A 27,699-nucleotide genomic window follows, 5' to 3' on the forward strand; every position below is an offset into this window, starting at 1 on the left:
GTTTAACAAGTTTTCATATTATTTCTTTTATTTATTTCCAAGGGCCCTCAACCTTGTTTAGTCTTCAGACTATTTTAGCAGAGAGAGAGAGACCCAGGAAATTATTCCACCTTCTAGTCCCCTCCCTTTCCCCCTCAGGAACAGTTCACAATCACTCAGTTACTCCACCCTCTCAGTCTTCCCCCACCCCCCAGACAACCAGACCCCACAGGGACTCTGGTGCAGAGCTAGGAGTAGGATGAGGCAAGCAAGGTGCCCAGGGCACAAACTTTGAGGTTCTCACTCTTAGGTGCCTACTTAAAGTCCTGACTTGGTGCTGGGCTGGTGAATCAAAGGGTGGAAGAACAAGAAGATAAAAGGAGGGTAAAAGAGAGGGTGCTAAGAGGACAAAGGAAGAAATCCAAAGTCAATGGCAAAGGGAAGAATAGCAGGCTCAGATGACCAAGGACAGCGCTTCAGAAAAAGCATCCCCACATACGTTCTCTCACACACCCTAAGACCTGCACAGACATTCACCACTTTCTCATTAGGCTTTCCTAAGTTCGTGGTTCTGCCTGTGGGATGGGGGCATGGGGGTCATGGCCTATTTGTTGTTACTTCCTCCTCAGACTTGACGTCTTTTGCTCGGTGTCATGAACCTCACCGTAGTCACAGTGATTCAGAGTTATATAATGCTGGAATTGGAAGAGCTCTTAGAGACAATAGTCCAAGACAGTAGCTACTCTTCAGGTGGCTTTTGAGCACTTGAAATGTGGCTAGTTCAAACTGAGATGTGCTATGTGTTAAAATGCACACCAGATTTTTTAGGACATAGTTTGAAAAAGAGCATGTACATTAACTCATCGATATTTTTAAATATTGATTACATGTTGAAGTGATATTTGGGATAAAAAAATTGGGTTAAATAAAATGTATTATTAAAATTAATTTCCTTGTTACTTTTAATGTGGCTATTAGAAAATTTAACATTATGTTTGGGGCTTGAATTACATTTCTTTTGAACAACAGTGGTCTGGTCCAGCCTCCTCCTTTTACAGATGAGGAAACTGAGGTCCAGAGAGAAGACCTGACTTAGTGGTCTTTCCAGTCCCCACCAGCCCCTTTTCTCTATCTCCCTCTCTCTCTCACACTCACACACAAAGCACCTAGGAGCCCTGCAAATGGAGGAGGAGGCTTGCAGACCCTTGGCCTGGAGGCCTTGAGGGAGGTGTTCCAACACTCAAAGCATTGACTGTGGTTTCTTGGAAGTGAAATAAAAACCTAAAATGTGGGGCATCATCTCCAGAACATCGCAGCACACCAGACTTGGGAAACTCGGGGTGTGGGGAGAAGTAAGGAGAAAGCTGAGGAGCCCTAGGCCTCCCACATTAATTCATATGCACAATAACACCTGTTACTTTACCAGACATGCTAATCCTCACCTTAAAAACACAGAGCCCCTCCCCCCCAGGAGGTGAGGTAGAGCCTTGCCTGAGGCCTGACACGGAAGGGTCAGCCACTCAAGGGCTATTTGACAAGTAAACAGAGGCAAGTTTCAGTAGAACTGGCTTGATAATGGAAGAGGAGTGGGCAGCTAAGGGAGAGGGAAGCAGACATCAAAGGTGAGTTCCATTATTTCATAATTTTATCTGGAGTCCCCTTTTCTATCAGTCTGCATTGTCAAGGCTTCAGGAGAGGTAGTTAAGAAAGCAGAGAGAGAATGATCTCCCAGGCCCTGGGCACACTAATAGTGCTTATCTGACCCACAGTACTGACGAGTGCAGTGGCTGAGCTAACTGTGAACTGGGGAGGAAGTTTTCCCTGGCCATTACCTTGCTTTGGCTGGGGATCCCTGAGAGGGTGGCCACCTCCTTCTCAAGCCAGACTTCCCATCCTGCACTGGTGGGGTGAGAGGGAGGAAGAGAAAGGCTAAGAGGAGAAGTGCTGGCTTTTCCACTGCTGGGGAGGAAGGGTAGCTTGGGGTCAGCTCTCCATCATATTTACTGGAATATCGTTGTTAGTTGCACTCTAGTCAATTCTGACTCATGGTGACCCCATGTGTTACTGGAGTAGAATTGCTCCATAAGGTTTTCTTGACTGTAATTTTAAGGGAAGCACATTGCCAGGCCTTTTGTTGGAGGTATGTCTAGGTGGGTTCAAACTGCCAACTTTTAAGTTAGCAGACCAGTGCAAATCAAACACAGTAAACACCCCTTTCTCTCTCACACACAAGCTGTGGGGCCCAGTGATCAACACAGAAGGGGCTACACCCAACCTCTAGACGCCTTTCCTTGGGCGGACAGGAGTGCTCCGCTGCGGGGAGGGCGGGTGTGGCTCCCTCTCCAGGTGACAGTCTTCAGGGCTAATAGGAGCGGGTCCACTCTCTTTTACCTTGTGCCCTGGGACCAGCCTTGTGCACTGTCTCGGAGGAGCCGGATGTGCAGGGCCGGGCCGGGCCGGGCCAAGGTGGGTCTTCCCGCCCCCCCACCACCACCTCCTTCAAGGGTGACTGTGCCGCTGACGTCATAGGGCTTTTGGTTCATTCCCTGGCACGGGGAATTTATTTTCATAACAGCATAAAGTGTCGTGGAACTGGAATAGGCGTGTCCTCTCCCCCTGGTCCTCCCCCGCCCCGTGTCCCTCTGCTCACCCCCTTTCTCGTTCCCTCCCTCCGGCGACAGAGCCTTTATAACTAACTGCTCGGTGAGGAGAGGGCGGAATCGCTGCCCGAGGGCTCTCCCAGCACCAAGGGTTTCACCTGTGTCCTCTTGCGCGGGAAGCGGGACAAGTCATCTGCCAGAGACCAGGCGTTAAGGGTAAGTGAGACTTCAGGACCCAAGAGCGCGCCCGGGCCTTCAGATTGAGATTATGTGGGGGGAGTGGGGCTTTGTGAGTGGTGGGGTAGAAGAGGAGAGAAATCTCGCTAATGGAATACAGCTGGTTAGGAGGAAAAAAACAAAAAACAAAAAACAACTATCCCAAGGAAGGAATTCCTCTAGTTTAACTCAACTCAGAATTTTTCTTTCTTTCTGGATTTCCCAGGCTAAGATGCAATGAGCAAAAAGGTAATGAGGGTAATAGTTTCCACCAAACTCTGAGCAGGAGGGATCCTGGCCAGGCAGTAGGTGGGCAGTTCTGAGATCACTTTAAAGCCCCAAACCAAACCCGTAGCCGTCGAATTCGAATTCATGGTGACCCTGTAGGACAAGGTAGAATTGCCCCATTGGATTTTGAAGGAACAGCTGGTGGATTTGAACTACCGACCTTTGGTTTGCAGCTAAATGCTTAACCACTGCACCACAGTCACTCTGGGGGAAGAGAAAAGAGGGAGGAAGATCTTAGAGTAAGGGAAGGGAAGATTTTAGGGTAAGAAGTAGTGGGAAGCAAAGGTGGTGGTGGGAGGGAGGGTTGTGAAGGAAGATATAGATGGTGACAACTGCTGCTTTATCCAGGTACTGAAAATTTCCCATTTATTTTGTCCTTTCACAACAAGAGCGACCTTCTGAGTTTTGGGAAATACTTTTTAGAAGCCACCCTTTCTTTTGAAGTGCGTATAGGATGGTGAGCCCCACAGCATCCCCTCTGGTGGAAGTTGAACGCCCAGTAACAGCTCACATTCCAGCAACAAGTATATGTTGCCGTCCTCTTCGGGTAACTTACTGTAGATTTTTGACTCGTTTTGACCCTAGGTGACAGAGTAGAATTGCCCCATGGGGTTTTTTAGGCTGTAATCTTTAGAGGAGCGGCAGGGTGAGTTCTAACCTCCAACCTTTTGTTTAGCAGCCAAGCACTTAACTCTTGAGACACCAGGAGAAAATCAGCTTAGTAAAGCCAGGAATGGAAATTCCTTCAAATTTCTTGATCATCGCCTGTTTGCTAGTCTTTCCTTTCCCCCATATCTCAATGGATGTTTAAGGCATCATCTTGAATAGTTTTGGCCTGAAAGCTGTTCAAGATAATTGCTTAAACATGCATTGAGGGTTGAGGGGAGAGGAAGGGCCAGCAAATACGTGACGCCTGGTCAGGATCAAGGAATTTGAGGGAGTGTCCACTCCTGACTTCTTATCAGGCTGATTTTCTTCTTAGAGGATTTTGTAAACACCACACCTATTGAAGGGTCCAGCTGAATTAGCCATACCTGTGGTCTCATTTCTGCAGGGGAATACTTTAGCCACTTCAGGTACAATGGGTTGAGGACCAGGGAAAGGGGTGAGGATGGAGATCAGCACTCCATCCTCCTGGTCTGTGTACTGGCTACTACTAGGAGAGGGAAGGAATGAAGGCAGACAGGCAAGAGTGAGGAGAGGTGCTGCCTGGGAAACAGAAATGGCTTCTCCAAGGGTATGAAGAGGTGTGCTCCAAGGGGAGAATGGAAAGAGCAGGATGGTGTTGTTTCTAGGGAAGTGCTCTCAACCTTGAATCAGGAAGCCTGGTTTCTTGTCCTGGCTCTGTAGGATCCTGTAACTGTGATGAGGAAAGGGTCTGGCTTGGATTTCTTATGAGGGGGATCAGGAGACCTCTGAGACTGCCTTCCCAATGTTAAGATTCTAGGCCCTTTGTATCTGAACATCTCCCCTTGGATGCTTTATTTAGAGTCTCGTTAGTGGTAATTGGAAAAACAGTGTGTAAAGAAGCATTTTGCCTGTGATTTTATTCTTCTTGTTCTGGAAATTTGGCCTTAGGTGCACTACTATTTAAGAATTCACAAATTGAGCTATGAAAATAGGCAGGGAATGATATGGTGGCATAGTGAAACCCAAAAAACCAAACTCATTGCTGTTCAGTCAATTCCAACTCATGACCCTATAGGACAGAGTAGAACTGCCCCATAGAGTTTCCAAAGAGCACCTGGTGGATTTGAACTGCCAACCTTTTGGTTAGCGCTGTAGCACTTAACCACTACACCACCAGAGTTTCTGGTGGAATAGTAGGGCTTTTAAAAATAATGACTTGAATAGTACTCTTGCTAGAAGGGTCTTTGATTTTCTGAGTTTTTTTTTTTAAACTTTTATTTTTATGGCATTGTGATCAGTGTATGTGATCTGTACGTTTCTTATTTTAGAATTTGAGATTTTTCTCTGCAGTCTAAAACATGCTCAATTTTTGTAAATGTTCTATAACCACTTAAACAGAAGTACGCATAGTCCCTGATTTAGGACAAGGTTCTGTTCCAACAACTCTGTTGTAAATTGGTTCTGACCTAACTCGAATATGTCATTTTCTTTCTTTTTCTGAGTTTTCATTATTATCTTTATAAATCCGATCTTGATTTGTCTTTGGGGGTTGGCATGAGAATAACATCAGCAAACTACATGCTGCAACACTGTATGTCGTACGTATTACTAACAATAAGATGTCAAAAAAAAGAAAACACCAAAAATGGACAGTCATAAGTGTGGTTTGTTGTAACTCAAAAATGTCGTAAATTGGGGACTACCTGTAATCATATAGAACAGGGATTAGCAAACTACGGTCCATGGGTCAAATTAAGCTCATAGCCCCTTTTTGTAAATAAATTTTTTATGGGAACACAGTGGCATTCCTTTGTTTATGTATTGCTATGGCTGCTTTCACACTGCAGACGTATGGCCTGCAAAATCTAAAATATTTATTATTTTATGGAAATTTTTTGGTAATCCCCAATATAGAAGATATGAATTATATGATTAATAACAAAGATCTAATAAGACATTAACAGTAGAGAATATTTCCTTTCAAAGTATCCATAGAATACTTGTAAAAATTTATCATATTATTATTCATTTTGTCTAGTTCATCTGCCAAGAACTGATAAATATTAAAATCTCCTAAGGTCAGCAGTTTGAATCCACTAGCTGCTCCTTAGATACCCTAATGGGGCAGTTCTACTCTGTCCTATAGGGTTGCTATGAGTCAGAATCGACTTGATGGCAACGGGTTTATAGGGATAGTGTGTCTTTTATTTCTCCTTATGTAGTTTTTGTTTTAGATGTAATTTTGTTTTATGTATTTGGGTGCTATATTGTTTGGTGGAGGAGCCCTGTTGGCTCAGTTGTTTAATGCTTGGCTGCTAGCCATAAGGTCAGCGGTTTGAACCCACAAGCCACTCCACGGAAGAAAGATGTCTGCTCTGTAAAGACTACAGCCTTGGAAACCCTACAGGGCAGTTCTACTCTGTCTTACAGGGCCGTTATGAATCTGAGTTGACTCCACAACAATGGGTATATTATTTGATACATAAAAGTTTATGATGCTTGTATCTTCATTTTTGCTTTGAGTACAACTTTGTGTGATGTTGATCCATTAATTCTTGCTTAATTTTCTTACCTTGAGAAAGCTACTTAACTTTGTGCCTAACACACAATACTTGTTAAATAAATAGCTATTATTATTTTTTTATTATTGTTTCTTTTTAAATTTATTTTCGCTTTTTCTCCCTTTTATTTTTAACCTTTCTGAGTCCCTTTGTTTTAGGTGAGGTTCTTATAGGCATAATTGTTTAATTTAGTCTTTTTCAAAATTAAGAAAAAAATTACCACTTATATTTATTGTAATAATAGTTGCTTGTTGTGGTCATCTTATTTTAGGTCATATGGTCTGCTTCTCCTAATCTCCTCTTATTAGACAACATATATAATCCATTTTTAGATCTACTTGTGTTTACTTTTATATATTGAGATTAAATGCTTAAAAGAAGGGGTCTTTGAAAGCTTTGAGTTGGTATACCACAGTAAGTTAGTATACCAGTATAGAACTTCACTTTACCCACTGATTCTTGGCAATTTGATCTCTTGGAAATATTGGGCCATTTAAGGTGATTTGAAAGCGTCACCCCAAATTTAAGTTATTTTTAAAGACGGTTTCCAGTATTCTATTTTATATTCACATTAACCTGAAATCCACATGCTTTGTTTAGAATAAGAGAAAGATGATAATAACTCCAGGAGAGTACCTGAAAGTAAAGAAATTGGGATGAATACTGTTGTTACACTTGTTTAGCTCTGCGTATGGTACTGTTTTTATTTCCTCAAAGTTGCTAGATAGAAACTCAATTTAGTGGTGCCATTCAGATGTTATTCATAAGTTGTTGCCATTATGCATCACTGTTATGTCATCAGAATAAGGATGGCTACCCAGAACAGTACATTCTGGGGATTTCTCTATAGACACTTTCCATTTATAACTAATGCTTCATCAAGGGCAGAGGAATTTCTGTGGGACTCCTCCCTTGTCTTAGAACTCAGCCTGGATAAAAATGTGAGGATTGGCATCAGCGCATATTCATCTTCTAAAATTCTTCCTCCCCATTACTCACATTTGCTAATAAATAGCTTGCTTTGACTAAATATTCAATGGTAGGTCAGCCTTAGTCCAAAGCATTTGCTTCAACCACTGCGTAAAGCAATATGTCTCACTTAGTGAGGGGGATACCAACAAATAGAGTATTTGCTCTGTTTCCTTAAGAAGCTTGTTATCTAATGATACTGATAATATATTAATGTATAATATATAGCACATATATAGAAATACTTGAGTGCCAAGAAGTACTTAATTGTAAAAACTATGAACTTGACAAACCCATTGCCTTTGAGTCAATTTTGACTCATAGTGACTCTGGAGGACAGAGCAGAACTGCCCCATAGGGTTTCTAAGGAGTTGCTGGCGGATTTGAACTATCAGTCTTTTGATTACAAGCTGAGCTCTTAACCACTGTGCTACCAGGGCTCTAAAAATTAAAAAGGGATCTATAAGTTTAGAATGAAATGGGATTAATAGGGGGAGGGGAGGACACCAAAAACAAACAAACAAAAATATCCAGCCTCACAATGGAGGTAAGTTTTGAGCCAAGTTTTAAAGAAAAATGGTAAATGGATCATGAACAGGAGAAGGGTCTTTCTGGCAAGGAGAATAATGCATGTGTTGAGAAGCATGTATTAGAAGACCTTTGATGGCTCCAAATTTCCTTCTAGATAGAAAATACTATACGAAGATTTGCTTATCTTGCGTAGAAGTAGAAAGGAGTGACAGGAAGGAAGGTGGGACAGATAGGAGGACCAACAGGAGAAAATCCTTGAAGCTGAAATTGAACCTGAATCTATTGGAAAGGACAAGATTTTAACAGCTAAATCCAAAGAGCCCTTCCCTGGCCTTCTCTCTCTCTTTTTAAAAAATTTTGTCGTTGTTGAGAATATACACAATAAAACGTACACCAGTTTAACCATTCCTATAGGTACAATTCAGTGACATTGATTACGTTCTTTGAGTTGTGGAACCCTCCTTTTCTGAGTTGTTCCTTCCCCATTAATATAAACTCATTGTCCTCTAAGATTTCTATCTAATCTTTTGAGTTGCTGTTGCCAATTTGATCTCATATAGGTAGTTCTTGAAAGAGTGTAATGCTTAAGGCAGACAATTTTTACTAGTTAAACTGTTGTTTGTTTTTCAGAAGACTTCAGGGGATATTTTTGGTTTAAGGATTATCACAGGGCAATAGTTTCAGGGGCTCACCCAGCCTCCATGGCTCCAGCAAGTCTGGAGTCCGTGAGAATTTGAATTCTGTTCTGCATTTTCCTGCTCTCGATTGGGATTCTGAATCTTTGGTCTTTGATTCGGTAATGGTAGCTGAGCACCATCCAATTCTTCTGGTCTCATGGCAAAGGAGGCAGTTGTTCAGGGAGGCAATTAGCTACACATTCCATATGCTTACATTCCTGACTCTCCTTCTGTTGCTCCAGGCAAATGGAGACCAACTGTCCTGACTTGGCTGGCCACTAGCAAGCTTTTAAGAGCCCAGGTACCGTGCAAGGAACTAGGACATAGAACAGAAGCACTAAACATATTATTAGGACAATCAACGGGTTGTTCCATGAAGCCATAATTCCTAAACCTCCAAAGCAAGGAACCAAATCTCATGAGGTTCTTGGTATCTTGGTAGTACATAAGCAGCCTCAGCAGCTACTCTGAGGTCATAAGATATTTGTCCTTTTGTGATTGACTTATTTCGCTCAGCATAACATCTTCAGGCTCCATCCATATTGTAGCATGTATCAATGCTTCATTTCTCCTACTGGCTGAGCAGTATTTCATTATATGTATGTATCACATTTTGTTTATCCATTCATCTGCTGAGGGACATTTAGGTTGTTTCCACCTTTTGGCCATTGTGAATAGTGCTGCAATGAACATTGGTATATAAGTCTCTGCTTTCAAGTTTTTTTGGGTATATACTTAGGAGTAGAATTATTGGATCATATAATAGTAGTTCTATTTTTAGTTTTTTGAGGAACTGCCACACTGTTTTCCACAATAGCTGTACCATTTTGCCTTCCCACCAGCAATGGGTAAGGGTTCCAATTGCCCTACATCCTTGTCAACATTTGTGATTTTTTTTTTTCTTCAAATCTTAGCCATCCCAGTGGGAGTGAAACGGTATCTCATTGTGGTTTTGATTTGCATTTCTCTGATGGCTAATGATGCTGAGCATCTTTTCATGTGTTTGGTGGCCATTTGAATGTCCTCTTTGGCGAAATGGAAGCCCTGGTAGTGTAGTGGTTAAGTGCTATGGCTGCTAACCAAAAGGTTTGAATCCACCACGTGCTCCTTGGAAACTCTATTGGGCAGTTCCACTCTGTCCTATAGGGTCGCTATGAGTCAGAATTGACTCGACAGCAACGGGTTTGGTTCTTTTTTTTGTTCGGCAAAATGTCTATTCAAGTCCTTGCCCATTTTATGATTGGGTTATTAGTCTATTTGTTGTTAAGTTGTCAAAGTTTTATATATATTTTGGTTATTAGATTCTTATCAGATATGTGGTTTCTGAAGATATTCTCCCAGTCAATAGCTTGTCTTTTTACTTTTTTTTTTGGAAAGTCTTTTGATGAACAAAAGTTTTAATTTTTATGAGGTCCCATTTATTTATTTTGTTTTTTGCTGTTTGTACTTTTGTTATTATTTTAGATAATCCATTGTTAAGAGCTAGGCCTGACTGTATTGCCCCTACATTTTCTTCTAAGAATTTTATGGTTTTAGTTTATACCCCAGGTCGTTTCTTTTTACTCCTCCTGTAGTGTATGACTCCATTGACCAGTCTCTTCATGAAACTGCTCCTTAGCTTTTGGGAAACCACATGACTTATTTCTTTTACTATCCCCTTGACAGTTTTTGTTTGTTTATTTGTTTGTTTCAGCGTCCTTTGCTGATTCCTACTTGGGTGAGATGATGGTTCTGTCCTTGGCCTTCTTGCTCATTGTACATGCTCCCTGCGTGATCTTGTCTCCTCTTAAGGCTTCAGATACCATCTAAAGGTTGCTGACTCTCAATCTATGTCTATAGCCGCAACCTCTCCTCAGCGCCAGACCCATAAGGCCAACTGCAGAGAGTCAGCACAGCCTGGTGTCTAGAGCTTGGCCTATGAGCCATGTGATCTTGGGCAAGTTATTTAATTTCTCTGTGCCTTGGTTTCCTCAACTGTTAAAAAGAGGAATAATAACAATATGGTTGTTGTGAGGATTAAGTGAAACAGTGTATGGCTTAGAGTAAACTCAGGAGGATTTAGTTCTTATTTTTTCTGGATGCCTCCGATGTCATATCCCATATTCATGTTAGATCCAACAAAGCTAAGCTTATCTCTCCTCATAAGCCTGTATTTCTGAATTCTGAGAATGGCACTACTATCTGTTCAGTTGCCCAAGCCAGATGTCTGAGGATTAGCCTGGACTCCTTCATTTCCCAAGCTCTCTCTCTTCTGCCTTTGTAATAATCTCCCACCATTCTCTGTTCATTTTTCATACCTCATCTCTTGGGCCTCCTTTCTAAACTCTTTTTCACCCCATTAGGTAGAATGGGTCACTATTTTCCATGTGCCCTCAGCATTCCTAGCTCATGCTGTAACTCCTTGTTCGTATGTCAGCGTGCCTCTGTTGGTCCTCCCAAGGGTGGTGGCCTTTCTGTCTGTGTAACTTGTACACTTAGCACAATGCTGGACATTAAGTTGGCACTGAGCATTTGTTGATTGACAGGAAGATTGACTGAATGCAGGATTATTTGTTTCAGAGACTTCTTGGCAAGTCAGTGCTTGACTGTATGGGGATTTAAATGAAGAGAGGCTGGAGTCAGGGAGAACAGTGTCAGAGATCAGTACAGTAATTCAGAGATGAAATGAAGAAGAACAGTTATAATTAAGACTACTTATAAAGAGATATTCCTTCTAGCTCTGTGACCGTGGACAAATAACTTCATCCCTCTATGAGTTAGTCTTCTTACCTATAACATGGAGATATTCGTATTTACTCCATGGGTTATATGAACATTAAATGAGATAATAGATGTAAAAACATGAAATAATACATGTAGAACCAGAGTAAACACTTAGCAGTATACCTGGCTCATAATAGGATTCTGTATTTGTCAGTAGTTGTCATTATTTTTATTCATAATTATATTGTGACCATTGTCATTGCTATGGATTGAATTTAACAATTCAAAAATAGAAGACTAAAATGCCGGAAAATCACAAATTTGTAGGGCTGGGATAGTGTGAAGGCTCAGCTTCAACAAACACATGTTATTTGATATCATCCCCAGGGCAGGACTAAGAGGTAGGTATTGTCATCTCATTTTTAGATGACAGATGAGATGAATCTCATAAGGAAGAAGATCACATCAGCTTTTGGCAAGGTTTAGGGCCCTGGGTAGTTCATGCTCAGATACTCTGGGGAAGGCTGCATGGTGCCAGCTTGGGCAACCTTCTAGACTTGCCTGCCCTCCCTCCCTCTTTCTCTCTTTTATTTCCTTCTTTTAACTTTTATTTCCTGCCCTGAATCATTCCAAAAGGATTTAAGACAGCACTGAGTGATTTCAGGGTCTCAGTAGTAGGTATCATTGTATTGGACAGTGGTCGGTTAGCTCAGTTAGCAGCAGTAATAAGTAAAGGAGATCTCCTCCTTATGACTCAAAGTTATTTCTCATGTCCAAGGCCAGAGGCTACACACCGTAAAAGCTCATCATGTTTCTCCAAAGTGCAGGGCTTAGTCATCAGGGTATTGGGTGGGAGTGCATGAGTGGATTCCAGTAAATTCCTTTCTGATTACTAGGAAAATCTCAGGAGACACCCAAGGTACTTAGACAGGAACAGGTTTCCAGACACGGCCCAGAGCTTCTATCCTCAGACATAAGGGATTTTAGACAGACCACATGAGAAGGAGGAAGGGAGGTTAGAACTAAGGACAGCAGTCAAAGAGCTTGAGAGGAAACCAGGTACAACCCACCTCACCCCAACTCATGAGCACCCCTGACCCCCCACCTGCCTCCACTTCTACCCATCAAACACTGTTTGCTTGCTCATTTACCCATTCAACATTTTGTTATTAGGCACCAACCATGTACCAGATGCTTGGCTAGAGGCGGGAAAGAAAATGTTTAACAACTCAGTCCCCACCTTCACAGAGCCTTTGAGTCTAGAGGGAGATAGAGACACACCAACAGGCATTTCCAGTGCTGCTTGACAAGTGCTATGATGGGAAGAGCGGAGGTTCTGGGAATTCACGGGATGTGTGTCTCACTAGACTTGGGTATTAAGGAAACATTCTGGAAGAAGGACCTCGAAGTCAAGTGCAGCGGGTAGGTAATGGGGAAGTAGGAGAGAATGTGCCATGCAGATGGGATAGCAGGTTTGAAGTGAGATGTTGGGGTAGGTTTGGAGGAGTAACAAGAAGTTCACATTGTTTAGGTGGAGGAGAAGGCAGGGGCTGATGATGCAGAGCCTTATACTTTGGGTGCACGTTTATGGCTGCAAGTAGAGAGTAGCTCAGAGAAGACAAGACTGGAGGCAGAGAAGCTGTTTCTGAAATGGTCCAGGTAGAGATAAGGTGGCCCGACCCAGGGCTGGGTTGAAGTGGACATATTCAAGAGCTATTGCAGAGACAGAATTGATAGGACTTGGATGTTGGGTTTGTTAACATAGGGTAGAGATTTTTCTTTGGCCATTTCCCAACTCAATGCAAGTTTTTTTTTTTTTTTTTTGGTGGTGAAAATACATGTAACAAAGCATTTGCCAATTCAACATTTTCACATGTACAATTCACTGACATTGACTATATTCATTACGTTGTGCAACCGTAACCACTGTCCATTTCCAAATTATTCCACCACCATTTCCAGAAACTCAATGCTCCCTAAGCTAAGACCCCCTCTTTCCCCCTTCCTCCCATGCCTGGTATCACTAATAAACTTTGGTCTCTGTGAATTTTGCTGATTTCATTTAAGTGAGATCATACAGTATTTGTCCTTTTGTGACTGATTTATTTCACTCAGCATACTGTTTTCAAGATTCATCCATGTTGGAGCATGTATCAGGACTTCATTTCTCTTTATGGCAGAGTAGTAGTTCATCGTATGTATATACCACATTTTGTTATATCCATTCATCTGTTGTTGGGCATTTAGGATGCTTCCATCTTTTGGCCATTGTGAACAGTGTTACAATGAATGTTGGTGTACAAGTCCATGCAAGATCTTAAGTTAGTTTTTAACGCCACTGTCTTAGGTTCACAAATGGGTGGACCATTGGGATACTACTTGCTTGCACTTCCTTATCTTCTCTTGCAGAGTCTCTTTTCTCACTCTGTCTACGGTAGTAATACACACACAGTTAATCGGAGCCTACAACCATTTCTTTACCGGGTGTGTAGAAATTTGAGGGTATAACCCACAAAGGCAGGCTTGCGTGCCTCGGCAGATTTAACCCATGCTCAAAGCCTTAAAGCACCACCTGTGTGCTGATATAGTTGCCACATCTCTAACTGGCAGCCTCTCCTGGCTTTAAAGTTCTCACCATATTAAGAAGCCATCTAGAGTTTGTGTTAAAACCTGTGATTTTGAAGTTAGAATCCTGGCCCCTCCACTTCTTAGCTGTGTTACTGTGGGTACATTAATTAACGTGTGCCTCAGTTGCTGCGATTGTAGAATAGGGATAATAATGATGTTTATTATCTCATAATGTTGTTGTGAGGGTTAAGTGAGGAAACATAGTAAAGTGGTTAAAACTGGGCCTGACCCAGGGTGCAAATTAGTTATGAGACCATCCCACCCTTTCAGTGCAGTCCAAAGGTAAGCTGTTTCTATTAGCCCCGCTCGGTCTTTGTACAAGCAAATCCGTTCTTGGTCCCACCCTAGTCTCTCCTTGACTTTGGGTACAAATGATGTCCAAATAACCACTGCTGTTGTTGGGTGCGATCGAGTCAATTCTGACTCATAGTGACCCCATTTAACAGTGTAGAATTGCCCCATAGGGTTTTCCAGGCTGTAATCTTTACGGGAGCAGATAGCCTCGTCTTTTCTCCTGTGGAGCCTCTGGGTGGGTTTTAACTGCCAACCTTTTGGTTAGCAGCTGAGTGCTTAACTGTTGTACCACGAGGGTTCCAGCTCCCCTTAACCACTATCCTGACTCTATTTTTCTTTTCTGCTGTAGCCCTTAGTTTCTTCTAGGCCGTTTCTCTAGCTCCTTATAGTTTATAGTCCCAAAATGCCTATTGTTTTTCTTTTCCTCTTTAAATCCCGCTTTCTGGAAATTCTTTCAGCTGCTCAGATCCCTGTCCTTCTCCCCCAGCCACCTTCCTGGTGTCTTTCCCTCATCTGGGCCATTTCCCCGGCAACACAACACCTTTTCAGTACAGATTTGCTTGTTTATGACACTGGTACCTTTTATTGTCTGTTGACGGAATTCAAGGTATTTATGATATTTTAGATCTGTTGAGCAATCCCTATTACACTGGTGAAGGGCTGGAGGAAGATCAGTAGAGGTGAACTAAGAATGATAATTCCAAAAATATTAGTCACCCAGGGAAGAATACTAGGAAGTTTTTTTTTTTTTCTTTTTCTCCTAAAGATTTGTGAGAGGATAAGGAAATATGAATCTTGTCTGTATTTGATATTAAAGGATTATTTTTAATTTTTAAAGTGTGGTTAAATCAAAAAGGAGTTTTTATCTTTTAGATATACATACAGAAGTATTTATGGATAAAATTATATGATGTCTGGGATATGCTTAAAAGTAATCTAGTGCGGAGTTATTGCTTAATGGGTACAGAGTTTCTGTTTTAGGTGATGAGAAAGTTCTGGGAATAATGGTGAATTTTGTACAACATTGTGACTGTAACTAATGCCACTGAATTGTACACTTAAAAGTGTTTAAAATGGAAAATTTTGTTTTATATATATTTTACCATGATAATAATAAAGAAAAAAAGAAGCCAGACATTGAAGAGTACGAAAAAAAAAAAAAAAAGTAATGTAGTAATAGATACGTGGGCCTTAGTTATACTGTTCTCTTTTTTATTTTTGAGTATGTTTGAAAATTTCTACACTAAAAACTTAAATTTTTAGTATAGAAATTAAAAACAATGTTTTAAAGGCACTTCAGGGACTTTCTTCACCCCTCTTGCATGATTGGGGTGAGAGGTGGAGGTAAAATTGAGGGACATTGGTTTTCTCCCCTATTTGCTCCTACTGCCCCTTGCTGTTATCAGGCCCTGGTCTGTTTGTGGGTACAGGAGGCTCCAGACAAAGCACCCTCCTGCACAGCTCCACAAGAAAGGAGGGTCCTGTAGGTCCAAATTTGAGCAGAAGCTCTCTGTCCAGGACTCGAACTGTCCCTTAGGCAAAACCTCATCAATCTTGGTCTGGATTCAGAGTCCTTAGGTTCAGAGTCCTTCATAACTAGCAGGTGATTATGATGACAACTATCATCAACAAAGAAAAATACCTTGAGGGGTGGGGAAGAAGCAATTGGCAGGAAGGGGTAGGGAGGGTGAGAACAGAAAAGAGAAAAGGGAAATACTTTCCTGCAGGACACCACCCTTATGATTAATCTGAGAGGGACAGAAGTGGAGAGGTGAAGAAGGTTCAAGTGAAGATGAAATGCCCAGGGCCCAGGCCCTTTCACTTGTGTACTCTGCCGTTGAATGAGACAGGGCTTTTCCTCTTCCTTGCTGATGGTGTAGATCCATTTTCCCATTCCCACCCTCACCAAAGAGTACGCATTTGTAGGCAAGGCATCTCAGACTTTGGGTACTTATATTTCAGGTGTTAAGGAGCCCTGGTGGTGCAATGGTTAAGCGCTCAGCTGCTAGCCAAAAGGTCAGCGGTTTGGACCCACCATTGGCTCCTTGGGAGAAAAGACCTGGAGATCTGCTCCAGTAAAGTTTACAGCCTAGGAAACCCTATGTGGCAGTTCTACTCTCATTTGCCTTTCTCTTTCCTCCTGTTTCTCATCCTACACCACCCTGGAGAGGTAGAACATAACCTATTCATTTTTCTGTGTTTTTCATGCAGCAAGGATGTGTTAATCACGGACTGTGGCGTAATTTCCAGTGGGGTAAAGATTGTGCTTGCTTCCCTAGGTGGTGCAAATTGTTAAGGAGCTGGGCTGCTAACTGAAAGGTTAGAGGTTCGAGTCCACTCAGGGGTGTCTCTGGCAATCTAGTTCTGAAAACTCAGCCACTGAAAGCCCGATGGAGCTCAGTTCTACTCTGACACACATTGGGCCACCATGAGTCAGAGTCGACTCTACAGAATCTGATTTAAAGAGTTTTCAGGGGACAGACCCACAGTGAGGGAAGATCGTGAAAAACTTTTGGGGAATTAGCAGATTGTCTCTCTGTCTTTTCTACCGTGGCAGGGCACATGTCTGTTTTCCCCTTTCACCACTGAATTCCCAATACCTAGAAGAGTGATTGGTACACAGTGGTGTTAAATTTACTAATATTTGCTGAGTGAAAGACTATATAATACAAAGTTAAACTTGGAGAGTCAAAATTTCATTAAAAAGTCAGGAAGATAGATTTCAACTATTTGGGATTATTATATTCTAATACACATAGATATATGCATATATAATATTCTAACACATACTAATATTCATTCATATATATGAAAACCTGCTGCTGTCAAGTCAATTCCGACTCATAGAGACCCTATAGGACAGAGCAGAGCTGCTTCAAAGGGTTTCCAAGGAGCGCCTGATGGGTTTGAACTGCCGGCCTTTTGATTAGCAGCCGCAGTTCTTAACCACTACACCACCAGGGTTTCCTCATATATATATATATATATATATATATATATATATATATATATATATATATATATATATATATATATATATATATATATACACATATATATATATACATATATGTATGTATATATATATATGTATATATACCTACATATATATAATATGTAGGTATACTTAGACAGTGTCCCTAGATGGCACAAACAGTTAAGCACTTGACTACTAGCTGAAAGGTTGGCAGTTTGAACCCACCTAGAGGTGCCTCAGAAGGTAGGCACCGGTGGTCTGCTTTAGAAAGGTCACGGCCTTGAAAATCCTGTGGAGCAGCTCTACTCTGCACACATGGGGTTGCCATGAGTCAGAATTGACTGAATGGTAACTAGTAACAACAATACATATATATGCACAAATATTTATCATTTTTTTTCTAATTGCTTTGTCAATAAAATATTTCTGGCACAACTATTTCATCTAATTGAAAAGACAATTTGCATCTTTAAGGGAGGTGAGTGGTTGAATTCCCTGTCTACATTAAGGAGGACACTCCTTTGCCTTCTGTAGTGAATGATGGCTCATTTCTATCCTCCTGCACCATTCTCTGCCTTGTGATTGCTCTTGAAGAGACAGAATGGAAGGCGAAGAGTTCACTTTCTTGGCTCAATCACAGGACCCCACAGTGGCTGGTATAACTTCTTAGGAAGTGCCAGTGAAATGCTTTATAAGCGCTTATGGGTGTGTGGTGCAGAAACTATTTCTGAGTTGCTTTTATCTGCTATCAGGAAAGAAGAAGGATGCAGTTGACGCTTCTTAATCCCAGCCCTTCCCTTTCTTTCTGCACATCGTCTGCTTCTATTTGGGCACTGGCGAAGGCTGGATTGTTCACTGCTGTGTTTCTATGGAGGTGGCCTCAATAACCCTTTCCTTCCTCTATTAAAAAAAAAGAAAAAACCCAGTGCCATTGAGTCGATTCCAACTCATAGCGACCCTATAGAACAGAGTAGAACTCCCCCCATAGAGTTTCCAAAAAGTGCCTGACGGAGTGCTAACCCTTTGGTTAGCAGCCGTAGCACTTGACTACTATCTGGTCCATACATTCAGTCAGTTTCTGATTATTCCTGAGCAGGTGAGTGCTTTGTGGATCACCTAGCACCTGGGAGCTCCTATCCCCAGGTGCCATATGGAACCGGGACCATAAACAGAGCTGGACTTTATAGGCATCTGATGAGAAAGCATGTGTGTGTATTTCAGATTGCAGTTAAAGCCAATTAGATCTCATCTGAAAGGTAGCAGCTGTAGTAGTTAAGAGTGTGGATCCTGGAGCCAGGAAATCTGGATTCAGACCTTGGTACTGCCATTTCCTGGCTGTATGACGTTGGGCAACTGACTTAACTTCTCCCTGCTTCAGTTTCATCATCTATAAAACACAGATAATTTTACCTCATAGAGTTGTTATGAAATTAAATAGAGTTTATCTCATAGAGTTGTTATGAAATTAAATTAATACATATGAAGGAGCCCTGGTGGTAGAGTGGTTAAGAGCTCGGCTGCTAACCAAAAGTTGGTGGTACAAACCCACCAGAGAAAGATGTGGCAGTCTGCTTCTGTAAAGTTTTACAGCCTTGGAAACCCTATGGGGGCAATTCTACTCTGTCCTACAGGGTCTCTAGGCTTTGAAATCAACTGGATGGCAATGGGTTTGGGTTTTTTCGGAATACATATGAAAGGTGATTAGAAGAGCAAAAAAAAATTTTTTTTTTTTGTTGTTTGATTTTCCATGGTTTTCGTTTTATCCAGGACTTCCCTCTTGACAGGTACCTAATTTAGAGCTAGTTATAAAAAAAAAAAAAAAATTTTTTTTTTTTTTTTTATAGGGCAGTTATGGTTCTGTAGGAGAATTCTTGCCTTCAATGCCAGTGACCCAGGTTCGATTCCTGGCCCAGGTACCTCAAGTGCAGTGACCACTTGTCTGGCAGTGGAGCCTTGTGTGTTGCCATGATGCTGAACAGTTTTAGCAGAGTTTGCAGACTACGATAAACTAGGAAGAAAGGTCTGGCAATCTACTTTGAAAAATCAGCATAGCTCTACTCTGACACACATGGGTTGCCATGAATTGGAGTTGACTCGATGGCATATATACTCAGTGGTATATAATATTTAATGTACAATTAAATATTAATAATTATGTTAAATATTTACCTGCCTGTCTCCTCTATAATCAGACTATTATCTTTTCTAAAGGTAAGGGACTCATGGCAACTGGTATACATTTCAAAAAGAGGTAGCTCCCAGGTCATTGAAGAAACACCTTAGATTTACAATTGTAAATTATATGAAGTGAATTCTAAAGGAACAGAGGAGGAGGGAGCCTCTTCCCTTATTTTCAACTAAGAGAATTAAAGCCTCTTATTTTCAGTTTGCATTTATCCTTCCAAGGCTCAAAAGTGAATGTTTGGCTCTCTATAGAAAAACCTACAGTTCAGATAAGGAAAACACCTCTCTCAGCCACGAAAGAATGGGATGCTTACAAAATATGTGAAACGGCCAAACGTGGAAAAAACACTTGAGACTGATAAATTGTGATTAAAGCATTGACTTCAACCTTGGCTATTTCCATGTTCACTAATTCCCAAGAAAACACTAAAAATATCAGAAATCCTGATACGGTATTTATGAGATTATATGTATATATACATATATAATTTAAGTGAGGGTCTGAAACCATTTCATAAGAGTATTGGGTCCTTTGGCTTCAGGGTAAACATTAATATAGTTAAATTGGAGGGGAGGGAGTATGAGATTTGTTCCTTTGCTTCATCGGCCCTTAGAATTTGTCATAAGAGGTAAGGAAACATTAGTAGCTTTATCTAATGTAATAAATCCAGGGGCAAAACTCCAGCTAAACATACAAATTTTGTTCTTAATCCTTTCGCCAGTCCTTTGTTAAGACATTACTCCCATGCCTCTACTTTGCTTTTATACAGGACCAGAATGGCTACACCTCCTCCTGGCTGCTTCTTCAGGGACCTGGGATCCAAATACTATAGACTTTGTGATAAAAAGGAAGCCTGGGGCATTGTCCTAGAAACATTGGCAGCGTTTGGAGCCGTGGTCTCCGTCATCTTCATGATCACTCTCCTGATCCTCATTTCCAGGGTGCAGGACTCCAACAAGCGAAAAGTTCTCCCGACCCAGTTTCTCTTCCTCTTGGGGGTGTTGGGGGTCTTCGGCCTCACCTTTGCCTTCATCATCAAACTGGACAAGGAGACGGGGCCCACACGCTTCTTCCTCTTTGGCATCCTCTTTGCCCTCTGCTTCTCCTGCCTCCTGGTGCATGCCTTCAACTTGACGAAGCTGGTCCGTGGGAGGAAGCCCCTCTCCTTGCTGATGATGCTGGGCCTGGCCGTGGGCTTCAGCCTGGTACAGGATGTCATCGCTGTTGAATACCTTGTCCTCACCATGAACAGGACCAATACCAATATCTTTTTCGAGCTTTCTCCTTTTCGTCGCAACGAGGACTTTGTCATGCTGCTCATCTACGTCCTCATCTTGATGGTGCTGACCCTTCTCACGTCCTCCTTCACCTTCTGCGGACCCTTCAGTGGCTGGAAGAGACATGGGATGCACATCTACCTCACCACACTCCTCTCTATCGTCATCTGGGTGGCATGGATTACCCTGCTTTTGATTCCTGAACCTGGCTCCCAGTGGGATGATACCATCCTGAGCTCAGCCTTGGTTGCCAATGGCTGGGTTTTCCTGTTGGTTTATATTGTGCCTGAGTTCCTGCTGCTCGGCAAACAACAGGACCCCAGGAATTACCCTGTGGAGGGTGATTTTTGTAAGCCTCGACACATGAAGCAGAGCACTGGTGTGGAGAACAGAGCCTACTCTCAAGAGCAAATCACTCAAGGTACAGAGCCTGACTGGGTGGAGAATTCCTCGTAGGAAGATGGGGAGAGTCATAGGATATTATAACAGTAAGAAACATGTGAGATTTTCTAGATCATTTATCTCTTATAGAATAAATAAGGTGCTCAAGGCTCAGATATTGCCTAAAACCCATCCAGTCAGAGACAAGCAGAACCAGGAGCCGGTCTCTGGAGTCTTATTCTAGTACTTGCTGTACAATACCATGTAATTTTTTCTGAGTCATGTTAAGATGGAGCGAAGGAATGGAAAAGAAATGACTAGAAAAATTCCAAGAGGCAAGTAGACGAGATTGGGTATAAAAGATAATTAGGCATTCTTTTCAGAATTGTAAAAGGAAAGGTAAATAGCTTGCATTTATAGATATAAACACGTAAAAACCCATGATATCCTGCAACAGAGCAGAGGAGAAAGCAAGCACTTTTATCATAAGCCAGCAGAAATCTCCATAAAGTTGCAGAGGATCTCCATTTAGCCTGGAGATCCACATTTTATTGCATGTTTCTAGACTTACGGAAGGGACAAGATCTTATCTGACATAAAAGAATCAAATGATTTTTTTCTTGCTTGGAGTTGCGAGAGTCAGGTGTTCTGTTGCTCATAAGAAAAAGAGGCTAAACTGATAGCCAGAAACCGTCCTTATCAATAGGAGATCTCTTCACTGATCTCCAGTGTCTACTTTGATCTTTGGGTGAGGGGCCTCTGAGGCCAGGCTCTTGGTTGCAGCTAACAGTAGGTCTTCTCCCTGCTCTTGAAGCCATAGGTACAAAGCTTCCTGGTGCCTTCACACTGCAGCTGTGGCCCCACTCCTGGATACTTGGGAGCCTGAAGAGAGGGGGGAGGGCAGGAGGGGACGTTTTTCCCACCCAAACCCTCCCATTCTTTCCCATGGCTTCACTCTGTCACTTTACTCCTGGGCTCCCTACAATCCTTAACTGCTTGTCCTTCCTTTAATTCTTTCAACTCTGCAGGGGCACCATTGGGTTCTCAACCTAAAATGCTTCTCTGACCCCCACACTTTCCTGCTCACATATTTCACTGACTCCCCATTATCCACAACGTCATATCAAATCCTTAGCGAGGTACTTCAGCAGCCACTGAAGCTTTGCTCTCAGTCCAAACAAACCAAGTAGCTGCACTTTCCTGCCTCAGGGTCTGGGCTCAGGGTGCTTCTGTCCTGAGCCTGACTTGTCCTTCTCTCCTATTCTTGCTCTTTTCCAGAGCCAAGCATTCCCCAGTCTCCCTCTGTAATCACCCCGCCCCTGCTTTGAGTGTCTGAGGAACTTTGAAATGCTCTTATCAGAGCCTCTTTCAAGTTATTTGTGTACCTGTCTTATGTTCCTTACTCTGTAGTATCAGCTTCAGGGCAGCAAGATCATTTCTGGTTAATCCTTATAATTCTTGTACATCTTACATATCAACTCAAAAAACCCATTGCCATTGAGTTGATTCCGACTCCTAGCAACCCTAAACGACAGAGTAGAGCTGCCTTATAGGGTTTCCAAGGCTGTAAGAAGCAGACTGCCACATCTTTCTCCCAAAGAGTGGCTGGTGGATTTGAACCACCGACCTTTTAGTTAGCAGCCGAGTGCTTTAACCACTCTGTCACCACGGTTCCTTATCTTACATATAGAAGATATTTAAGTGTTTTTTGAGTCAATTAAGCAAAAAGTTTGGTGGGAAATAAATGAATGGTTTTAAATTGTATTTATGATAATTGCACGTGCTAACCCTTCTGTTTCCAAGTTTAAAGCCCTTTGGTTTTCCCAAAATATATAGAAAACAATTGCTCATAAATTCTGTGTCCTCACCAAAGAAAATTAATAAAACTTTTTTTTTTCCTTGTCAGGCAGTCAAGGTAGTGGGTAAAGCCCCAGCGAGACTCTCTCTAGATTCCCATTTGGCCAGATTCTTATCTGAAAAGACTAGTTTTTATGACTTTTCAAATGTGCTTTTGAAGTGGTCCTTGGGTGAGGTGGATCTTAGGACAGGCTTTGGAAGTGGAATGGCTTAGTGACCACATACCGATATTCATTTATTTAATCAGTATTGTGCCTATTCTGTGTCTGGTCCTGGGCTTGGCATTGGGTGAACATGACATGGTTCTGCTCCTCAAAAACCTTGCAGTCTACTGGGGAGACAGACAATTGAATGACCAATATGTCACGTTGTCACCTGATACAATTGTGTGGGTCTAGGTGGGAGCACAAAGTGGGGCACCTGATGCTTTAATTTCTCCTCTCCATCTGTTCCAGGCCTTGAAGAGGGAGGCGACACACTCTATGTCCCTTATTCCACCCATTTTCAGCTGCAGGTAAATGATCTCTTTCTCCTTCTTCCTCTGGGGGGTCAGCACCCCAGGGACCCCATTCTGGTGGCTTTCTAGGCTGCTACCTTGAAAGGATAATGTGGCTATTGTCATGTAATCTGCCTCAAGAGGTTGGGATAGCAAGAACTGCATGCTGGGCACAGGGAGGGCTTCGGGGGAGGGTTTGGGAAAAGGAGGAGGAAATTAGATTTCTGTTGAAATGGCCAGGAACTGGGGTGTCTTAACAATATGATTGCTTCCTTTTCAGAATCGGATGCCCCAAAAGGATTTCTCCATTCCAAGGGCCCAGGCTTGGGCTAGCCCTTACAACGATTATGAAGGAAGGAAAGAGGGCAGCTAACCCTGTTCTGAAGAGTTGGACAACCACAGCAAACAGCAGAACCAGTGGGGAGTCCAAAGGGACGGGGGCTAAATCCAGAGTCTTCTAAGGAAACTGTATGGAACATTATAGGAAGAGCTTGCCTCCCTCCCAGCCTCACCCACTCCTATTCCGCACTGAGGCGGTGGGGGTTGATAAGACTCCAGTTCTTAGTAGCATTGTAGTAGGTTTCCTTTGACACATACTTAGGATACTTCTTTTAAGTGGGAGTCTGGCAACTCAGGATTGTAATCTTGCTATTCCCTGTCATTTTACATGACTAACGGCCTGGTCATCTGATCCACACATTGACTCATTCAGCTTCAGGCACCAATTCATCTAACTCAAGGCAGGTTTGGGGAGGATTGCTTGGCCCAGAGCAGGACTGCAAATCTGAGCACAAACAGCAAAGGCCTGTCTCAGCCCCATCCCACCTAAATCTACACTGGAAGCCAATTTCCTGGCACCCTCCCTTCTTGCTAAGGCAGGAGAGGCTAAAGGTCACCCTAATTTTGCTCATCTCTATGGCACTGCCTAGCACAGGGCCTTTGTGGCTTCCCAGCGGCAGTTCACAGGCCACCATTCTCTAGTACCTTTCCTAAATTTGCTGTTAATCCCCAGACCTAGTCTTCCCCATATGCTTTACCAAGAGTTCTCCCGGACCTCATTATCGTTTTGCAAACCCACTTTAGCTTTGCCAGAATTTGTGCCCTGTTCTTGCTGTAAATTCCTGGCACTGGATCCTTCTCCCATCCCTTGATCCTCAGCCTCTGTAAATAGATTTACACTGTATTCCCCTCTGCAGTCTGTAAGTGGGCATTGTCCACTAATGGGGTATTGTTCATTGTGTAATAAGTTATTTGCTGTTCCTCACCTGGAATACCCAATAAAGATGTGGTGACAACTCTCCCACTGTGGCAACAGCTGTGCAGGTGGTGGGCATTAGGCACTGAGGTGAGAAACAGCTGGTTCCCCTGGTGGGCTTCCTGTTAGAGCTGAAGTTCTAAGTTCAATTCCACTGGGCTTGTCCCTTCTCCACGTGTCTCTCCTTCTCCTTGTTACATCTAACACAAATGTGTTTTCCCCAACTTTAGAGGCTGGCAAGGGTGAGAAGGGCAGCCAGGCAGGGCTATGGATCCTGGGGTTTTGCCCTAGGAAGGCAGAGGAGTGGCAACCTTGGAATGGGGTTTGGCAGCCCAGGAAAGACAGGAAGGAGACCTCAAAACCAGTTTCATATTTCACCCAAGGTTTAATTGTAGGAGGGGACAAATCCAGATCCCTTATTTGACAGAATTGGTTCACAATTTCTCTCAGCAAAAACCTGACACCTCACAATTATTAATAATTCAAGAAGCAGCTCTGTGGGGGTAGGACAATAGCAAATCTCTCTTTGCAGAAGGAGCAACAGCAATACACAAGATCCCCATACAAATTGAATGACATTTAAAAATTTGTAAGCTGAGTCAGGGAGTCACCTCCATACAGCCTGACACTCTGCTTTCCATCAAAAGGAAAAACCAGTGTGGGACAGAGGCGAGGTGAGGTGAGGTTGGAGGTGAATTAATAACGTGCTGAGTTAGGACCACTTTCATTCCACAAATGTTAGGTTGATTGTTTCTCCACATGGCTTTACACTAACATTAGCCTACTATTGAAAAGCGGAATTAACAAGTAATGATTTGGATCCTTCTCACTATTCTAGTGAGGTTTGTGGTGAGGAGGAAACCATGTGGTTTCACACGTTACCCATCATAGTGTAGGTACTCAAGAAATACTTGTTCCCTCCCCTGCTCTTTCCTTTTCCAGTCTCTACCTTATCAACCAAGCAACAGTGAATGAAAACCACTTGCCGTCAAGTGCACTCCAACTCATGGTGACCCCATGTGTGTCAGAGTTGAACTGTGCTCCACACGGTTTTCAGTGGCTAATTTTCAAAATAGATCTCCAGGCCTTTCTTTAGAGGTGCCTCCGGGTGGACTTGAACTGCCAATCTTTTGGTAGCAGCTGAGCTCGTTAACCATTTACACCACCCACGGACTCCAAAGGGGGTATGGGGAGTGAGTGGAACATAAAGCCGCAAAATGGTCTGGGTTCACACTCTCACTTGGGAAGAAAATGGCTGCCCCTCTCACATTAATCTCTTCAAAACCTGCAGAGGACCTGGAAATATTACACACCTGCAGCAATTTGTTTCTCTTCTAAGAAATAAAGTGGTCCCCACAGTCTTTGGACAAGTAGGTCATCACCTCACTGAATTCTTGTCCTTGCCAGGCTATAGAAGAATGCCCCCCACTTGACCAGCACTTGTCACCCCCCATGGCTGTGAACCCTTCTTCAAGTCTCATGTCTTTTATGCACATAAATAAGCTCTTCTGTTAAAATAGGAAAATCTCAGGGGCTGGAGGTTTTGGCACCTGAGAATCCTTATGATATTGGAGAAGAGGGTTTCAAATCCCTCCCTATAGATCTTCATCTCTAAAAAAAATACCTAGGCTGAAATACAATGTATGAACTTAGCCCAGCCTGGTCCTTGGGTGATGTCAATTGATTGATGGCTGGGAACCAACATGGCATCTCCTTTGAACTAAATAGGTGATAATGCAGTAAAGCTCAACAGCCTCTCTCCCATCTATTATTGTCAGATGAGAAATAGACTGTTTTATCTCTGCATCTCACTTTAGGCTGAGGGCTGTCCAAAGCTGCTATACCCAATGGTACCACTTGATGGTGGTGAAAGCTCGAGCATCTACCCTCAGGGACTCAGCATCTCTCTAAAAAAAAAAGCAGTCATTTTTTAAAGCCCTTTTCTTATGAAGGGCATGAGGCTGAACTGCAGATATTCAGTAGGCTCCAGGCAAATACATCCCATTTTAAAAGACTTGTATCTATGAGCTGTTTGCTTCCTCCTTCCCGCCATCTTTGAAGAATTTGCTCTTGATATCCTTCGGCAGAATTTCATTGTCTTTGTCTTATTTTTGTGATACTTTCCAAGGTATTTCCAGTCCATTTGCTTGCAATCTGGCATCTTTACAGGTAGGGCCGGATATGCTGGTTGTTATTAGTCTCGACTAGTATGGACTTGACAGCACTGGGTACTGGGAGTATTTATGTGGTGAGAATACTGGCTTTTTATCAGGAACAAATATGCCAAAACAAAGAGTACAGCCTGGCCCTGGAAATGCAGCAGCAGGAAACCCACTTTGCCCATGCATTCTGGGTTTCCTTCATTTTCAGACTTGACTACTGAGAACTGAACTAGGCCCAAGTGACCTTTTCCTTCCTTACCCATTTTCTTTTGCTTCTACCAGAGATTTCAGGTTTGCCATTGTCCAACTCTAGTGGGGTAGTGGTTAAGTGCTGTGGCTGATAACCAAAAGGCTGGCGGTTCAAATCCACCAGGTGCTCCTTGGAAACCCAATGGGGCAGTTCTACTCTGTCCTATAGGGTTACTATGAGTCAGAATTGACTCGACAGCAATGGGTTTATCATCCAGCTCCAATCTAAAACATGGGATTATTTCAGAATTGGAAGTGGCAGCTTCAGAAAAATCTAGCTTTCTCAAGTGTTGACTGCTGTGATCCAGGACCTGGGAAATTAGCCTCCAGTTTGTCAATGGTTCTCTTTAGAAATTTCTGCCTTGCGGTCATTTCCTGGAATTTCTTCTGTCCAGAGCAGCCAGTGCTTTGGCCTCCTGGCTACAGGATGTTCCAGATGTACAGATAGGTCTGAGGGGTCACAGTAATGGTACCTAACCATGGTTTCTGCAACCTCCAGAGTCCTACAATCTTCTTGACCCTTCAGAGTGGAATATTCCAGAGCTGTGAATTTCAGAGTTTGAAGAGGTCACAGAGATCCTCTAATTGGTGCCTCCACAGCCCTTATTTTATAGAGGAGGAAACTTGGGCCTAATGGAGCTCATACAAACAGGACCAGAACTCTGTTCTGTCTCTTTCTGCTATCAACACTAGTGTGGCCGATTATAGACACTTTGTTTCGCCAGTGGGGTGTCTGAGTAAAGAATCAAATAAAATTATCATGTTTACCATATATTTTGAGCAT

General features: G+C 42.6%; 1 protein-coding gene across 1 annotated transcript; it reads left to right on the plus strand.

Annotated features, from left to right (window-relative positions):
• The first annotated feature begins 2,633 nt into the window (after positions 1–2,633).
• Positions 2,634–27,699, plus strand: GPRC5A (G protein-coupled receptor class C group 5 member A). The gene is made up of 4 exons (XM_049882518.1): positions 2,634–2,795; positions 20,008–20,936; positions 23,209–23,267; positions 23,530–27,699. Exons 2-4 carry the CDS (start codon positions 20,015–20,017, stop codon positions 23,620–23,622), a joined length of 1,074 nt encoding a protein of 357 aa, XP_049738475.1. The 5' UTR covers positions 2,634–2,795; positions 20,008–20,014; the 3' UTR covers positions 23,623–27,699.

Source organism: Elephas maximus, chromosome 4 (genome assembly GCF_024166365.1).
Source record: "Elephas maximus indicus isolate mEleMax1 chromosome 4, mEleMax1 primary haplotype, whole genome shotgun sequence".
Classification (NCBI taxonomy): Eukaryota; Metazoa; Chordata; class Mammalia; order Proboscidea; family Elephantidae; genus Elephas; species Elephas maximus.

Excerpts from the sequence above, each read along its gene's own strand:
- GPRC5A (XM_049882518.1), top strand. The coding sequence starts at position 20,015 with ATGGCTACACCTCCTCCTGGCTGCTTCTTCAGGGACCTGGGATCCAAA. Across the intron at positions 20,937-23,208 it reads TCAAGAGCAAATCACTCAAG|GCCTTGAAGAGGGAGGCGAC; the intron begins GTACAGAGCCTG and ends CATCTGTTCCAG. Across the intron at positions 23,268-23,529 it reads CCACCCATTTTCAGCTGCAG|AATCGGATGCCCCAAAAGGA; the intron begins GTAAATGATCTC and ends CTTCCTTTTCAG.